Source organism: Lathamus discolor, chromosome 19, assembly GCF_037157495.1.
Source record: "Lathamus discolor isolate bLatDis1 chromosome 19, bLatDis1.hap1, whole genome shotgun sequence".
NCBI lineage: Eukaryota > Metazoa > Chordata > Aves > Psittaciformes > Psittacidae > Lathamus > Lathamus discolor.
In genome coordinates this window covers 1,388,382-1,404,583 of record NC_088902.1, presented here as the reverse complement: position 1 = coordinate 1,404,583, position 16,202 = coordinate 1,388,382, and the positions used below count along the sequence as shown (strand labels likewise).

The following is a 16,202-nucleotide window of genomic DNA, read 5'->3' as shown; positions in this document are numbered from 1 at the left end:
TCTGTGGGAGCTCCATTGACCACAGAGCAAATGATTCCTGAAGCTTCCTTCACTCTGCTGAGAATTTAGCTTTATCTTGGTGTCTCTTCCTGGGAAATGGGCTTTTCTAAAGGCTTATCTGTCCAGTAGTTACTATCCAGAAGTAGATAGAGCCTTTTAGTGTCTTTTCTTTCTCTGACCATATGTCTGCCTGGTTTTTGCTTCTCCTGCAGAGTGGCGGCAGGGCCGGATAGCTCGTGTGGTCCTGCAAGATGAAGACATCACCACCAAGATCGAAGGAGACTGGAAACGCTTGAACACCTTGATGCATTATCAGGTAAGAGAGCAGCCCCTCCAGACAGCTCCCAGAACCTGTTAGGAGAGAAGAAAAGAAAAGCAGAGATTCAGTTCCCAGGTATCTTGTCTACCAAGACAGATGAGGAAGTCCCATTTGTATGATAAACCAGAAGGGTTCAATGTGCTCACACATTAGATGGGAAAGCAACCTTGACATGGATCTTAGAGAAACTAGCAGGGTTGAAAATTAGCTAAATTAAACCCATCAGCTGTGCTAGTGAGACACAGAGAGCAGTGGTGACGGCTGAGCTGCTGCTGCTGGAAATGCAGGGCCAGGGGAAGGGTGGTCTGCGTGGCTCACGTCTTCACATGGCGTTCTGAGGCAAGGAAGGAAGAGGAATCTCTGCCTTCCTCCAAAGCTTTGCAAACACAACACGAGCTGATGCAAAGCACAGGCTGCAGCAGCAGCTCGTCTCTCATACTTGTGAGCTTCCTACATGTTGGCTCTTGAGCATCATGGAAGGAGTGAAGAAGGAAAGGCTGCATGCCTGAGCCTGGGCTGCCCTGGGTAGGTGTGCGTCTGTTGGAAAGGGCTTCTAATAAGCTGGGGAAGATGGAAAGAGAGGTAATGATGGAGCTGGGGAGGCTTTGGTTAAAAAGAATCAAAGCCTGTCTGCAGTAGAGGATAACTGCATTAATTGGCACCTGTAACCTACTACTGTCCATCACTACCTGCACAGTAGTGTTTAGTATTTAATCTGGCATCTTTCCCTGTTTATACACTGTCTCGAGTCCATCAGCGTGACTCATGCTGTGTAAGTTGAATGTGAGCCAGTATTGACAGAAGCCATATCATCAAGGAGCGAGGCACAGAGAGTGGCATAAATATGCAAAGTACATCTAAAAAAGCACCTCGAGGGTTGACTTTTCCAAGCTGCCCAAAGGATTTAAACACAGATTACCATAAAATGTCACAGGAGCTGTGCAGGTTAATTCCATTGTTTCTAAAATCTGTTTTACCTGACAGTTACAAGGGATTAACCAATATGCAGGGAAGCAGCAAGACTTGATTATGCCTTGATCTTCAAAAGTCATCTTAAGGAAGACACATGTGAAAGCCATGTTTGTCTGATGTGTGTTGGATGCTAAGGGAGGGAGTCCTTTTACTTTAGTGCCTGTGGGGAAATCCAAGCCACAAATGTACCCTTAAAAGAAACAAAATCCTTGCAGCACTCAAGATGCTGCAGCTATTCCTGCCATTTGAGTGTCACTTTTGCTCTGGAACAAAGCAGAAGTTTGCTGCCAAGCATCTGAATAGGTACCAACTGCTCATGTCCTCTCCTCACTCTGGCCCCAGCTCTACACAGCCCAGCAGAGCTGGTTCATGCGTTAAAAAGAAGCCAAGTTCTCTGCACCGCAACAGAAATCTTGTCGAGGCAGAGCTTTTGCCAAAGCCAAACACCAATATTTGATTTTTTTTCTGATACTCCTACCAGGCTTTTTTTTTTTTTCTGTTTGAGTAATAGATGTTTTTATTAGGTATCAAAAATACAGATGCTCCAGGACTATAGACTAAAACAAATATGTGGGCAAAGGCATAGCTTAGAAAAGGGTTGAAAATCATGTGAGTATCAAAGGATGCTGTCTCACTGCTTAATAGGAGTCTTACATATAAAGCAGGTATGGTTCAAGTCATTGCCTAATGCCTAATACCTAAAGGTAAAGCTTTCATCATCTTTTATTCAGAGCTGTATTGTCTGTATTCAGATCTGAAGGCAAAGTGGTTTCTGGATTTGCGCGCAGTAACTGGAGGTGAAAGCAGCCTCCTCCTGCTCACCGTGCTGTGGGCAGGGTGCTGAGGCTCTGCAGAGGGCAGTTATTTAACTACAAGAGGATTTTGACACCGTTACATTGGGTTTCTGTATGTTTAGGATGACAAATCCAATATACATCTGCATCAACTGATAAAATCTGTTTTTCATGGGAAGCCTTCACATGCAAAAAATGGATTGGATTTAGAGAAAAAGATTCATCTTTCTGTAACATTTTTGAACCACCTTATAGAATTACAGAGAGAACTGTATCCCTGCTGCTTATTTGTTCCATTATAAAAATAGATGTGTTAAGTTAAATAGGTGTAATTCTTTGTTAGATTCTCCAGAGCTATGTTGTAAGGAATTGTATTCCATTTGTGTAGCATCCTTCTGGTTTCATGCCTATTAAAACTCCATGGGAGAGTCTCACCCCGTGTGGCTTTACTCAAGAAAAATGAAACACTGGATTTAATATCGGATGATTTACAGTGGCTCACGCAGGGTTAACTCCGAGGCAGCAGAGCATGAATACCTGTCAGCCACTGCGCGCCAGGAAAGGCTGAGAGACTAGAAAACTGCTTTAAATGAGAAATTAGAAGCAGAGAGGGAAGATTTGTGTGGGAAATGAGACCTGGGAGCCGAGGGTGGTGTGGATGTGGAGCTGGCATCCTCACTGCATCCTCACTACCCCACGCAAGCGCAGTGTTCTCATTTGGGCTTCTGCACCATTGCTCTCCCTGCTTTGGGGTTTGGGTTTCTTGTCTTTAAGGTGTTTTGTGCAGCACGTTTCCAGCTTGGAGAAGAATTGGAATATTTATAAAGTTGTAAAAGAGCCAGGCAGCTCTTTATAAACCCAGGCGTCCCTGGGGTTTTATGGGAATGTGGCAACAGCAGAGCAAGATGGGAAGCGAATGTGTGTAACATCTGATGCTGATTTGCACGCTGGTGGGTTTTAGCTGACAAGAGCCATTCGACCCAAAATTTAGAGAGTGAGAGTGTTCTGTGTGTGTGTAATTCGTAATGCTGCTTCTCTCCCAGTTAATCACAGCTCTGGTGGAAACAGATCCCAGCACAGTGGCCAGGGAGCTATTGCCTCTGTGGGAGCATGCTGGGCTGCTGACGCGCTTGAGTTTCTCCCTAGTGAAATGGGACTCAAGCGGCAGCTAGTAGCAGCCTAAGAAAATAGTATCACCCCTGGTTGTTTCTGCCGTTGACTTAATCAGTGGGATGAAGTGAGGCAGGAGCAGAAGAGGAAATAACAGAGGTGTTTGAAGTGTTTTGCTTAAAAATACCTGACTTTTGTACTGGGAAACACAAGGGAATATTATTTCCACTATCACTAGCAATAATAATAACTCACATTTACATGGAACCTTTCATCTGAATGGAACCCGGAGCATTGAAGGTGGTGAAAATTGTTGTGTGCAGGTCACCTTGCTGCAGCAGATGTACAAACATCCTTGTGCTGAGAGAGCAGGATGATGCTGAGCCAGCAAAATCCAGATGCTGCCATGGATCTTCCCCATGTGTAGGGACAAGGCTCCTGGCAAATAATGGAGGATTTAGCCCCAGAAGCATTTCTCCAGCATAAAGAGGCATTTCTTTTGTGCAGCTTCTCTAAATGATGCATTGGCTGGGCCCCAGTGGGTCCGTCACCTGTAAGATCATAGAATCACAGAATGGTTTGTGTTGGAGGGGACCTTAAAGCTCCTCCAGCTCCAGTCCCTGCCATGGGCAGGGACCCCTTCCACTGGAGCAGCTTGCTCCAAGCCCCTGTGTCCAACCTGGCCTTGAGCACTGCCAGGGATGGGGCAGCCACAGCATCCCTGGGCACCCTGTGCCAGCGTCTCAGCACCCTCACAGGGAAGAGCTTCTGCCTGAGAGCTCAGCTCAGTCTCCCCTCTTGTCAAGTTAAAGCTGTTCCCCCTCGTGACTTGTGGTGCCTCTGCTCTCTGCTCCCTTGTGCTGCACCACAAGCCACAAGTTCAATATTAAAAGACACTTAGGCCCATTCCCTTGAAACCTGCAGATCCTTAATTAAGGGAAATGAGTTAAAAAACTTCCAGTGACTACTAGATTTATAGGGAGGATAAAATTAAACATGGCTACTAAAATCTGCTATAACAAAATCTTGTTAGCACTAATGTTCATTTATAGTTTGACTTCCCAGCATTTAATTCCTTCTCTGGTGCAGTAGAGGGACTGAATTTAATACCCTGAAAGATGGCTTTATGATTTGCTCAGCTGTAAATCAAACTTTTAAAGTTTGTAAAAATTGCTAAAATAAAAAATGTTTTAATAGGAATGTTTTATGGGCCATAACGTTATTACAGCCCTTTTATTCCCTCTGCATTGTTACTTTAATTGGATCACAACAATTCTTGAGATGCTCATTTTTATTGGATAAAACATAATCTTAAATCAGAACGACGAAAAACATCTTCAGTACATCTTTTGATTTATCACTCCTTTCCTTCAGTCCCTTGCTGCAGAGCTGCTGCTGACCCAGCACAGAGCCCAAGCTGGGTCTTGGAGACTCACCATGACCTGGCCGTGTGCACTGACGGCCTGGAAACCACCTGTGTCCTGAGCTGCATCCCCAGCAGCGTGAGCAGCAGGTTCAGCCTGGAGAAGGCTCCAGGGAGACCTTAGAGCAGCTCCAGTGCTTAAAGGGGCTACAAGAAACCTGGAGAGGGGCTTGGGACAAGGGCCTGTAGGGACAGGCCAAGGGGAATGGCTTGAACCTGCCCGAGGGGAGACTGAGATGAGCTCTTAGGCAGAAGCTCTTCCCTGTGAGGGTGCTGAGGCGCTGGCACAGGGTGCCCAGAGAAGCTGTGGCTGCCCCATCCCTGGCAGTGTTCAAGGCCAGGTTGGACACAGGGGCTTGGAGCAAGCTGCTCCAGTGGAAGGGGTCCCTGCCCGTGGCAGCGGTTGGAGCTGAGTGGGCTTTAAGGTCCCTTCCAACATAAGCCAACAGATGGCTTCATGATGCTATAACTTTCATGCCTGTGTTTGCAGTATGAGCAGCTGGTGTTTGCAGTGGATCTCACTGATCTTTCTTTGCCTCTCCAGGTATCTGACCGCTCAGTTGTGGCTCTTGTTCCCAAGCAGACCTCCTCCTACAATATTCCTGCCTCTGCCAGTATATCCCGGACATCTATTAGTAGATACGGTAAGAAGCAGAGTTCCGGGCTGGGAAACAATGGCTCATGTATAGCGACTGAGCATTGCTCCTGCTGCACTGCACATCTTTGAGCCAGACTGGAGCTTGCAGCTTTACTTGAAAATGTATCTTGATGGTGCTGGTAATGAAGCTGCCTTTAATGCATGGGGGCAACACTTTAAGGGAATTAGATTGAGAAAGAGCAGCAGCTTCCCCCAGAGAACCGCACCACGTCAGCCAGGATGAATGCACATTCTGGTGCCGAACAGCCAAATGTCCTTGGCTGCTGTGTTTTTGCAAAGGCTTTTCCATCTCTGAGCAGAACAGCAAAAAAAGACCAGAGAACTGAGAGGAGGGAAAAAGAAATGCCAAGCATGTGAGCAGCTGTTGGAAATGTGGGGCTTGGAAAAGCCCAGGGAAAGGCTTTTGGCTCAGATGGGCTGCATGCTGCAGGAAAGCAGCTTTGTGTCCCTTGCGTGCAAGCAGGGCTACATGAGAGAAAAGCCTGATTCCTTCATCTATTGCTCTCTAAGTGGAGGATCCTGAATTCTTAACTAATGGGTCAAAGATGGGAAATGGCAATGTTCAGGGATGTGCACACCTGGGAATTCATTATTTGCATAATAGCAGGGCTCAGCTCTTCACAGAGGGTCCCTGAAGACACTGCAGCCTTTGTAAATGAGCCTGTGAGGGGCCAGGTGTGCATTTATAGCACTAAACCCACAATAATAGTAATCATAGACTTCCATAAAAGGCAGCAGTGGCAAAATCTCCAGTGTGCTGATCTTTCATTATCTCTCATTTTACAGAGTGTTTCACAGACGAGAGGTCCCCTGACAAACCCCATCTCCTCTTCTTGTTTATAGCTCCCAAAATAATGTTATTGAAGGCTTCTGAGGAGCCATTCACAGGAGAATCTTAGAAAAAAGCCAGGAGAAAAGGCATTTCTCCCTGAGAGATGTTGTCCACCCATGTGGCCAGCACTCCCCATGCTTCAGGTGATGGAAAAGTCAAGGCTGGGTCACACAACCCGAGTCCTCAGTGCTCAGTTGTCTATGTCAGACGGAAAAGCTTTTGCAAGCTACCAGTATGAACTATCATTGCTCATGTGTAAGATTAATACTTCTAATTGTGCCGACAGAATTTCAATGAGATACTTATTTACTTCCCCCATTATATATCAGCACAGAGCTATGTTTAAAAATAGAATTCCTAGATGCTTCCTTAGCTGTCGCCCTGTCTGTCTCCTTAATTATATCAGTTGGAGTACTCATTTATCTAAGCCTTAATCAGGGATGAAAATCTAGCTACTTTCATAATGACTTCTGTATTTCCCTCGGCTGATTTATGATTGATCCCCTTACTCTTGATGAGGAGGGTGAGCAAGGAGTTGGAGGCTAAACTTGAGCAAATGCACAAGGTTCCCAGGGAACAAAGAAATGTAGGGAGAGAAAAAATCCCAGCAGCACACGTTTGTGCCCCTCAGCCCTGGGTCTTGCCTTGAAGACACTGTGGATGGGAGCCAGGGAGGCACATTCTTTGGGAAGTTAAATAGATTTCACATCCCTCCATGGTTTCTGAGCAATTAAGGGAAAAGTCCTTTGTCTGTTCCCCTTTGAGCTCCCTTTCCCTGCAGGAGGAGGGCAGAGGCAGGGACCACAGGGAGGCTGGATGCTCAGCTGGGATGTAGGACTGGCCTCAGGCTCTGCCATTGGTGCTCAGCTGGAGCCCTTGTTGCTCTAATAAAAGCCTCAACACCAGGAACAGAGTTTCTTTTGCTCTTTGTGCTGGTTATGCTGGGCAGCTTGTTATTATAGATGTCAGGACTCCGGTGCTTCAGGAGCTGGTGCCCAGGATTGATAGGTGAGAGCAAGTTACAGCTTGTGGAGGAATCTTGTATGGATCTGGATTACGGAGTTTACATATGTAAAGGATGTGAATTAAGCAGGAAAGTCCCATGTCTGAGTATGAAAACAGAAAGGCTGGAATCCGAGGGACTGTATTCAGTGGTTCATGTTCTGAGATCTGGAGGATCTCTGCTGTGGAGCCAGGCTGAGAGAGCTGGGCTTGCTCAGCCTGGAGAAGGCTCTGGGGAGACCTTAGAGCAGCTCCAGTGCCTAAAGGGGCTGCAGGAAACCTGGAGAGGGGCTTGGGACAAGGGCCTGTAGGGACAGGCCAAGGGAAATAGCTTTAACCTGCCCGAGGGGAGACTGAGATGAGCTCTTAGGCAGAAGCTCTTCCCTGTGAGGGTGCTGAGGCGCTGGCACAGGGTGCCCAGAGGAGCTGTGGCTGCCCCATCCCTGGCAGTGCTCAAGGCCAGGTTGGACACGGGCTTGGAGCAAGCTGCTCCAGTGGAAGGGGTCCCTGCCTGTGGTAGGGGGTTGGAGCTGCATGAGCTTCAAGGTCTTTTCCAACCCAAGCCATTCTTTGCTAGGACCAACATGTATCTTTGGCAAACACCATATTTTCTTGGTGCCTGAGTGGAATTACACTTCATTACCCCATACAAAAGCCAGTGCAGGTGATTCTGGCATTAGTGAGCATAGTGGCATCATTGAGAAGAGACAGGGGAATGAAGAAGGGGTTTGCTTTTAGCGTGACTGACTTCTCCTCCCATTGTTCAGACTCCACCTTCCGCTACACTGGCAGCCCCGACAGCCTGCGCTCCCGGGCCCCCATGATCACCCCCGACCTGGAGAGCGGGGTCAAGGTCTGGCACTTGGTCAAAAACCACGACCACGGAGACCAGAAGGAAGGGGACCGGGGCAGTAAGATGGTGTCTGAGATCTACCTGACCAGGCTTTTAGCTACAAAGGTAACTTCATGCACCAGATCCCTTGAGAAGTATATAGGGAGATTCATCTATACACACTCGCCTGTGTGGCCCCTAATGATGCTTGGGGGTGGCTCTTCATGTCGGGCTTTCCCGGGCCCCTGGGTTGGTTGGCCACAGGTTGGAGCATTCCCCCGGCGTTGGTAAAGACCCTGACCTTACTTACACCTTGAGGTCCATGGTGGCACTTTATGGGGCTGCACAGAGCTAATAACACCATCTGGCATCCCCCTTGCTACCACCACTGCCCATCCCTCCTGTCACCTCTTCCTTTGCTGCTCCCATTAGGGTACGCTGCAGAAGTTTGTGGATGACTTGTTCGAGACGCTGTTCAGCACCGTGCACCGTGGCAGCGCGCTCCCACTCGCCATCAAGTACATGTTCGATTTCCTGGATGAGCAGGCAGATAAGCACGGCATCCATGACACAGACGTGAGGCACACGTGGAAGAGCAATTGGTAAGGATGGAGGAAGAGGGTGGAGGGGAGCACGGTTATTTGTGTGCTAAACAGATAGGGAAGAGCTTCGCGAAGGCTGAGGACAACCAAGTACTGTATCTCCAAAGCATGGGATGTACCATGAAGTCATGCTGATGCTTTTCAACAAGCACCACTGCTGGCCCAACGCCCCATGGGGATGTGGCCATGGGGTTTGCCCCTGGATCGTGCTGCTCCATGTGCACACATGAGCTGAAATCCTGGTGCAGTGTTGAACCGCAAACTCGGGTGTCTCTGGGTCCTCTGCCCAGTTTTGTGCTGAGCACTGTCCTCAGGTTGTAGATCCACAAGCATGGACTTAGGATATCACTGGGTTTGCAAACTCTGCAGTGGGAAGCAGGGCTCCATGCCTGCACCATCCTGCCTACACCACCCTGCCTGCACCACCATGCATACCAACACAGGCTGCTCAGTGCCTGCTGCATCTTCCCCATCACTTTGGGCAGCAGCTGGAGGATTTGGGCAGCAAAAGGAGGTGGCAAAGGGGGAAAGAGCCAGCACAGACTGCAGCCAGGTTCAGCCTCCTCCAAACAATAAGAGCTCTCACGTCTCCCTGCTGCTGTTATTTTAGGATTAAAAGCTCTGTGGGTTAGATATTTAACATAGGTTAGGAAAAAAAAAAAAGGCACCACAAATGGTTGCTCCCTGAAGACTTTGTATTTTCCAACCCAAGTCCCTTGTGGTTTAAAAGGCCTCTAATCATTGTGGCTGCAAGAGCTGGGTTCCCCACTAAGGCTGCAGGAGGCTAAAAACTGTTTATTGATAGTCTAAAAGAAGGAGTTATTAGGATAAAAACTCTTTGAGTCACCAAGAAAAGATGAGACTTCATAAAGCAATAAAAAAGCAAGTGTCAACCAGCAGAGTTTGCTCTGCCAGAGCCATCAGACCACAGAGCCCTCGTCCTTCCTTCTGCACCCGGGGCATGGGAGGCTCAGGAGAAGGGCAGAAATTTGGTCTCTGAATGAACAGCTCTGCTGAGCACTTTGCTTGGCTGCACCATTCCCAAATGGGGAGATGGGTGGGGGCATTGTGCCACTGGAGCAGGTTGAAGCAAATAGCTTGGAAGAGAGCTGGGGGTCAGTAGAGCTGTGCTGCTGGGGATGTGGTTGAGCTGCTTGCTTGCAGTGCAGCAAGGGTTAAGTCTTCCGTGCAGCTAGCTGGATAGATGGAGAGAGCCGAGACTTGAAAGGTAATAGAAAGCAGCAGCTGTTTTTTTGATCCTGCTATACAGGCAAAGAAAAAAAGGAATAATAATTCCCCTTTGATTGCAAAGGCCTCGGGATTTGGGGACAAAGCCTCTGATGCCTGCTGCACCGCTTGCAGATGATGGACTGTGGAGTAGCTGGGCAGCAGCTCAGCCCTGCCATAGGCTCCTGCTATAATGAACTCAGTTTAATGAGCTTCTGGTGGAACTGCTCAGGCGTAACATGACCCATCACAGGCAGTCTGGGCGGCAGTGGGCTAACTGGTGTTGGATGGGCCTGGCCCAGCTCCTGTCCAGATTACTGTTGTTTACCACCATTCATATTCTGCATGGGAACACAAACTGCAGCACGTGTCCTTTCCTAGTCTTTGTTTTAACATTTAATTTGGTTTCTTGACAGCCTGCCTCTCCGATTCTGGGTGAACGTCATCAAAAACCCCCAGTTTGTGTTTGATATCCACAAAGGCAGCATCACAGATGCCTGCCTCTCTGTTGTGGCTCAGACCTTCATGGATTCCTGCTCCACCTCAGAGCACCGCCTGGGCAAGGATTCCCCTTCCAACAAGCTGCTTTATGCCAAGGACATCCCCAGCTACAAGAGCTGGGTGGAGAGGTGAGCAGCAGAACGTGGGGAGAAGCAGCTTTGCTCTTGGTAGGCGATGATGCACAGGGTGGCTCTTGCAGTGAGCTGGAGGCACAGCCCGGCTGAGCATCACTGCTCTTGTTTTCAGCTTCATAGAACAAAGTCATAGAAAGGTTTGGGTTGGAAGGGACCTTGAAACTCATCCAGTTCCAACCCCCTGCCACTGGCACAGACACCTTCCACTAGAACAGGTTGCTCCAAGCCCTGTCCAGCTTGGCCTTGAACACTGCCAGGGATGGGGCAGCCACAGCTTCTCTGGGCACCCTGTGCAGTACCTCAGCATCCTCACAGGGAAGAACTTTTGCCTAAGAGCTCATCTCAATCTTCCTTCTGTCAGGTTAAAGCCATTCCCCTTGTTGTGTCCCTACCTGCCCTTGTTAAAAGCCCCTCTCCAGCTTTCTTGTCAGCCCCTTCAGGCACTGGAACCTCTTACGGAACAGGATCATGTTTTGCTAGATGTAAGCATAAAGCAAAACGATGTCCTTCTCCCTGCAGGCTTAGTTTCAATCCCAAGGAGAAGAGGGACAGTTTGTGTTTCCCATGGCCTCCCACAGCCTTTCCTTCCCACAGGTATTACGCAGACATTGCCAAGCTCCCTGCCATCAGTGACCAGGACATGAACGCCTACCTCGCCGAGCAGTCGCGCCTGCACTCTGTCGAGTTCAACATGCTGAGTGCGCTCAACGAGATCTACTCCTACGTCAGCAAGTACAGTGAGGAGGTGGGTGTCCCCTGGGGTAGGCACAGGGGTGATGCTGCCCTGTGGTGCACACACAGCATGGGAGAGGAGCTGTGTTTCTGTGCGGTACTGGGATGTGCAACAATCCCCCTTGCGCCTTCGTCTTTGTCCTTGATGCAGCACAGCTGTAGCTTGCACCACTGCTGCCCTGCTCTGTGCATGCACGTAGAGATTCTGGTCCTGGCCGTGCCTGTAGCATGCTTTCCATAAAGCCTGAGAGATAAAATACTGTGGGAGCAACTGGATTCCTCAGCCTTGGCATACACCCAGTGCAGCCCACTCTTAAATGCAGTGGAAAATCGTCATGACCCAGTGAAGCTCCTCAAAAACATCCGCATCTTTTGGGAACAGCATGGTACAAATCCCATGTTGTAGTGATGCAGACTCCTGTTTGCAAAGAATTGCTGGCAGTGTGAGCTCCTTTAATGAATGCATCACTTGAAACCAAGTTCTCACCATCTGTTCCACCCCTTCATTTCAGCATAAGACGAACCGATTTTGCCATTATGCCCATTAAAAGGAAGGGGTTTGTCATTTAATTGCATGGATGCATTTGTAGTACAGTGCCACTCAATGAAGGTTTAAAAATCTCATTACTTTCCTGCTAAATGAGACAAGAAATGTAGAGTCCAAGGTACAAGAGTGGGAATGATGGTGGTGCATGATAACATGCTTTTCTTGCACCGAGAAGTCCACAAATGGGTGGCACAGCTGCGGTGAAGCGCTCAGCACAGTGCTTTGCTGCTTGTTACTTAAGTTTCACACATCCCCATTTTAAGTTGCTCACATCTTGCTGCCCACCCACCTCCACCTCCCCCTCTCACACACTGATTCTTTCTCTTGTGTTTTTTCCTCTTCCTTTTTCTGTACCAGCTCATTGGGGCTCTGGAGCAGGATGAACAGGCACGTAGGCAGCGTCTGGCATACAAAGTAGAGCAACTCATAGGTGCCATGTCTATTGAGAGCTGAAGAAGGGTTGCGGTGCTCACTGGCAGCAAAGGGCAGAGGATTGCACAGACTCTTGGGAATTCAGAGGGAGAGCAAGCAAGGAAGGCACTGAACACATATAAATACCAGGGCTCTTCTGGAGGGAGCAGAGATAGGCCCAAGGACTGACTGTGTTCCAAATCATACAGGATCCGGTCTGAAAAGGCAAGAAGAGAAAAAAGACAAAGCATCTCAATCCAAGTCAAATCAAGATGCATCTTTTTTTCAAGCATACGTGGAAAGAAGGAACCTGGAAAGTCTGGATGTCTCCATGACTGCTGCTTTGCATGAAAATTGTTTGATGTATATTAGAAAATAAACTTTATTTAAAGGGGTTTTTTTTAAAAAAAAAAAAAGGAAAGAAAAAGAGAGAAAAAAAAAAGAAAAGAAATAGAGCAAAAATCACAGAGGCCACAGGGAAAATCCTGGCAACAAGGAACAAGGTTCAGCTCTGGCTCCTGTCCTCGAGAGACTCCTGAGGCCGTGGCTCAGGCATCCTGCGAATGGACTCTTATGCCAATTGGGAAGTCTGGAGAACCAAAATGTTCTTCTTTTTTGGGATCTTATCAAGAAATATGAGCACAAGTTTGCACCACACCTTTTTACATGAGTAAAACAGCGGCTGAGCCAGAAAACAGTTCAGTGGCTGAGTAACTTAGAGGCTCTAAAAGGAACTTTACCTGAATTGCGAAACCATCGAATCATCCAATCTGTCTTGAAATCCAGCTTTATGTATTTATATAGTGTCAATATATATATATTTTTTAAATCCCACTTTCTGTTGAATGAGGAAAGACCTGATTTTAAATGCTTTCCCCTTCTCCCCCTATCTCACCTTGCTGTCTGCCAGTGCCTCCATGGTGAGCCAGCAGCACCCTTGGTGATGGCATGGCCATGGCCATACCCACTTGGCACACTACTGGTCCAGTTGGAGCAGAAGGGGCTGGCTGCCCTCTCCCTGTTGGGCAGGGCTCCTGGCTTGGGTTTTGGGGGGTTTCTGGCAGCACCTCTGATTTCTTGCAGTAAAAACCAACAAACCCCCCATGTTTACAGTGAGTGATACTTGAAAAGACTCGGTGTAGTGAAATGAGATGTTTCTTGCTTTTCTGTTTGACTTGCAGAATTGATGAGCACAGCTTTGAGGTTCTCAGCCAACCAACATTAGCAGTGTTGCCCAGGGTCAGGCCCAGAATGTGTGTTTCCACTGGGAAAGAGATCTTTGCTCTAGGCAAGGGAAAACCTTAACCAGCACTCCACGGCCAGCTAGCGCTGCCGTCTTGTCTCTGTCTCGGCATGTCGTTGTTCTATTCAGTTCCTTGCTGGCCCCATTGGCACGTGTTCTTGTGGCCAGTGACAGGCAAGTGTTTGTGAGTGTTATTTCTTTCCAAGACACCAAAGCTTATGTGTGTCCATTTGTAGAGTGCCAGGAGGGGAAGGAACACTGTAAATATTTCTCTGTCTAATAAATACTGATCTTTGTGCAAGCTGCAGTAGGGAGGACAGGGTGATGAGGGCTCATGGAAATACAAGTATTGACAGCATCAGCTTGGCAGTGGCAGCAAGATAGCTTCAGGCAAGATCGCTCAGTCCTGTCCAGGCAGCGCTGTGCCAAACTGGGACCTTACTTTGCAGCCAGTGTGTGTCAAAGGAAAATCCATTCTCCTATCCCCCTCCTCCAGCAGAGAAGCCCAGGAGAGTCACCACAGGCTCCCCTTCCACCAGGCTCTTGGTCTCAAGATGCAGTCCTAAGGGGAGCCGGCATCAAGGGAGGGGAAAAGCATGTAGAGAAGTACTCAGGAAGCTACTTGCTTTAATTACAGTTCACTAAAAGCCATGCCAAGTCCACTTTCTTTGGGTAATCTACTGTGAGTTTTTCTGGGCCCTGCTAATACTCTGGAAGAGAATACTAATGCTAATGATCAACCTTGTGCAATAAGTTCTTGACATTTACAACAGCCTGAGCTTTGTAACTGGAAGGCTTGGATTTAGTGAGGCACAGAGAGAGCTGGCAGGAGGGACTGAGCAGCAGAGCAGGATTCCTACTGCCTGTTATCAGAGTTCCCTTCCCAGGTATCCTTCTCTGCACACTGAATCTGATTACAAAGAAACAAAATGTGCAGGTTTTCTTCTTTTTTCACTGGTTTCTGTTGCTGCTGTTCGCAGTGATCCAGCACACAGCTTAGGAGGGATTTCCAGATCTCTATTCTTCACTGTGGTCATTGTTTTGGGTATTTGTATTCAGCTCATTCACCGTATTTTTGTGGTACTCCGAAACCCAAAGAAAGCTCTTCCCAGTGGTTTCCAAACACTTCCCACACTTCTGAATACTGGTCTGAATAGTTACCTCTGCATGATTCACAAAATACAAGTACTGCCCAAAGCAAAGACCTGGCTTCTCATCACTTGGCTGCTGGTGAACATGGACCAGCTCAACAGCCCAAGTCATGGTCCTCTTTTCTTCACATCTATTTCAGAGGTTTTTGAGTAGCTGCTTTTCAGCTGACTTTCCTCCTCCTCCTTTATACTTTCAGGCCAGGAGCACCCCATGACCAACCACTTTGTCATTCCCTCTCCTCCAGGATTTTCTCAGTGAGGTCCTTGACCATCCCCTGGCTTCTCAGGCATGGGGTTTGTTGGGCAGTCTGAGGGTGTGTGCTGCAGCGATGCTGGTGACCAGTCTGTTCTCCACATGCATTTTGGCTGCCTGTTCCCCCATGAGCAGGCAGCAGGAGAGGTGGCACACGGAAGGTCTCCCTGCTCAAGATGCTCATGTGTGGGGTGATGGGCTGCAGGCCCTGCTTGGACAGTTTGCTGCTTAGCAGTCTCTCCCATCCCACTGAATGGAGCCTGGAAGAGGCCCCATAAACTGGGATTATCCTGAAAGGTAAAGAGGGAGGGAGGGTCAGGGAGAGGAATGGGGAAGAAAAACCATTTCAGAGCCCAGAGGGATTGGTTCGTGAGCAAGGCTTCAAAGGATCCAAGGTGTCCAAACACGGGGTCTGTATTCCATGAATACAGGAGAGTGCTAAGAGGGGAAACTGAGGCTATCTTGTGTGCTGTGGGAGGAATTTGAGCAGAGGAGGAGAGGGAATGCAGCAGAAGCACTTTACAAACCAGGAAGCTACTACACTTTTGACTGGAGGGAAGCAGTAGCAACATCTCTGCTTCCATCATCTGGAAGGGCATTAGGAGGATGGCGTGGGGACTGGTGCAGCGGGCGGTGCCGACTGGAAGTGGTGGCCTATAAATAATCTGCCAAGTATTTACTTGTGGTGGTTGACATTAATTATGGATCTTTACAGGCAATTCTATGGAAGGAAGCAACATATCCCCTTGGGGCAAAGCACTTGTAATCCATTGCCCTGTTTGCATCCGACTTTTCCGTTGCTCCTTTGGGAAGAGGAAGCTTCAGATCAAAATGGCATTTTCTTTGCACTTGCAGCAAAAACTGGACTCGAGTTTCGGTCAGGAGGGGGCAGTGACGTTGCCTTAGATGAAACCATTTCACATCCCTCTCATTGCCTCCTGCAAGCCCCGTTGGTGTTTTGATTCTCCAGTTCACTTTGGTTCAGGTATTCCAACATCAAAGTGGGAGACGTCATTTTCCGGAATCTCTCTGCCTGGTGTCCCTGCTTGAATAATTCCATTTAATCTTCTGCTCATGAGCTATCAAAGCACCCACTCCAAGGGGGAGCAAGGTGCTAATCAAACTCTTCTCCACCTTGAAAGCCTTTATTAAAAACCCATATACAAGAGTCTAACTTACAGGCAAGCTTGCCTCTGCATGAAGCCCGCTGTGGAGCACCGCAATGCTGCAGCCCACCAGAGTGCAGACGATGTGGACGTGAAGTGGTCCACTTGCCATAAAGGATGAATTTATGTTTAAAAGAGAGGCAGGAGAGATCAGCACAACCAAAGTGCTGCAGCCCCTGTGTGATGCAGCATGGACCAGTCTGCAGCTGTGTGAAGATCCATAGCAGGAACCAGTGCTGAGAAGCCAAAGCACTGCCATGGCCTCACTGCTGGTGGGCAGCATCCCTGGCAGC

General features: G+C 48.3%; 1 protein-coding gene across 9 annotated transcripts in view; it reads left to right on the top strand.

The window, feature by feature from the left end:
* Positions 1-12,925, top strand: part of PLXNA2 (plexin A2) — a 257,933-nt gene extending 245,008 nt beyond the window's left edge. For 7 of the 9 annotated variants that reach the window (XM_065698048.1, XM_065698050.1, XM_065698047.1 and 4 more), the window contains 7 exons: positions 213-316; positions 5,163-5,262; positions 7,878-8,068; positions 8,375-8,544; positions 10,188-10,400; positions 11,001-11,151; positions 12,043-12,925. In XM_065698048.1, the coding sequence (XP_065554120.1) occupies positions 213-316; positions 5,163-5,262; positions 7,878-8,068; positions 8,375-8,544; positions 10,188-10,400; positions 11,001-11,151; positions 12,043-12,138 (1,025 nt within the window). In that variant the 3' untranslated portion in view covers positions 12,139-12,925. Of the gene's footprint in view, positions 1-212; positions 317-1,303; positions 2,520-5,162; positions 5,263-6,062; positions 6,432-7,877; positions 8,069-8,374; positions 8,545-10,187; positions 10,401-11,000; positions 11,152-12,042 lie in introns of those variants that run through there. The other 2 variants (XM_065698056.1, XM_065698057.1) reach the window with 2 other exon arrangements.
* Positions 12,926-16,202: the final 3,277 nt, after the last annotated feature.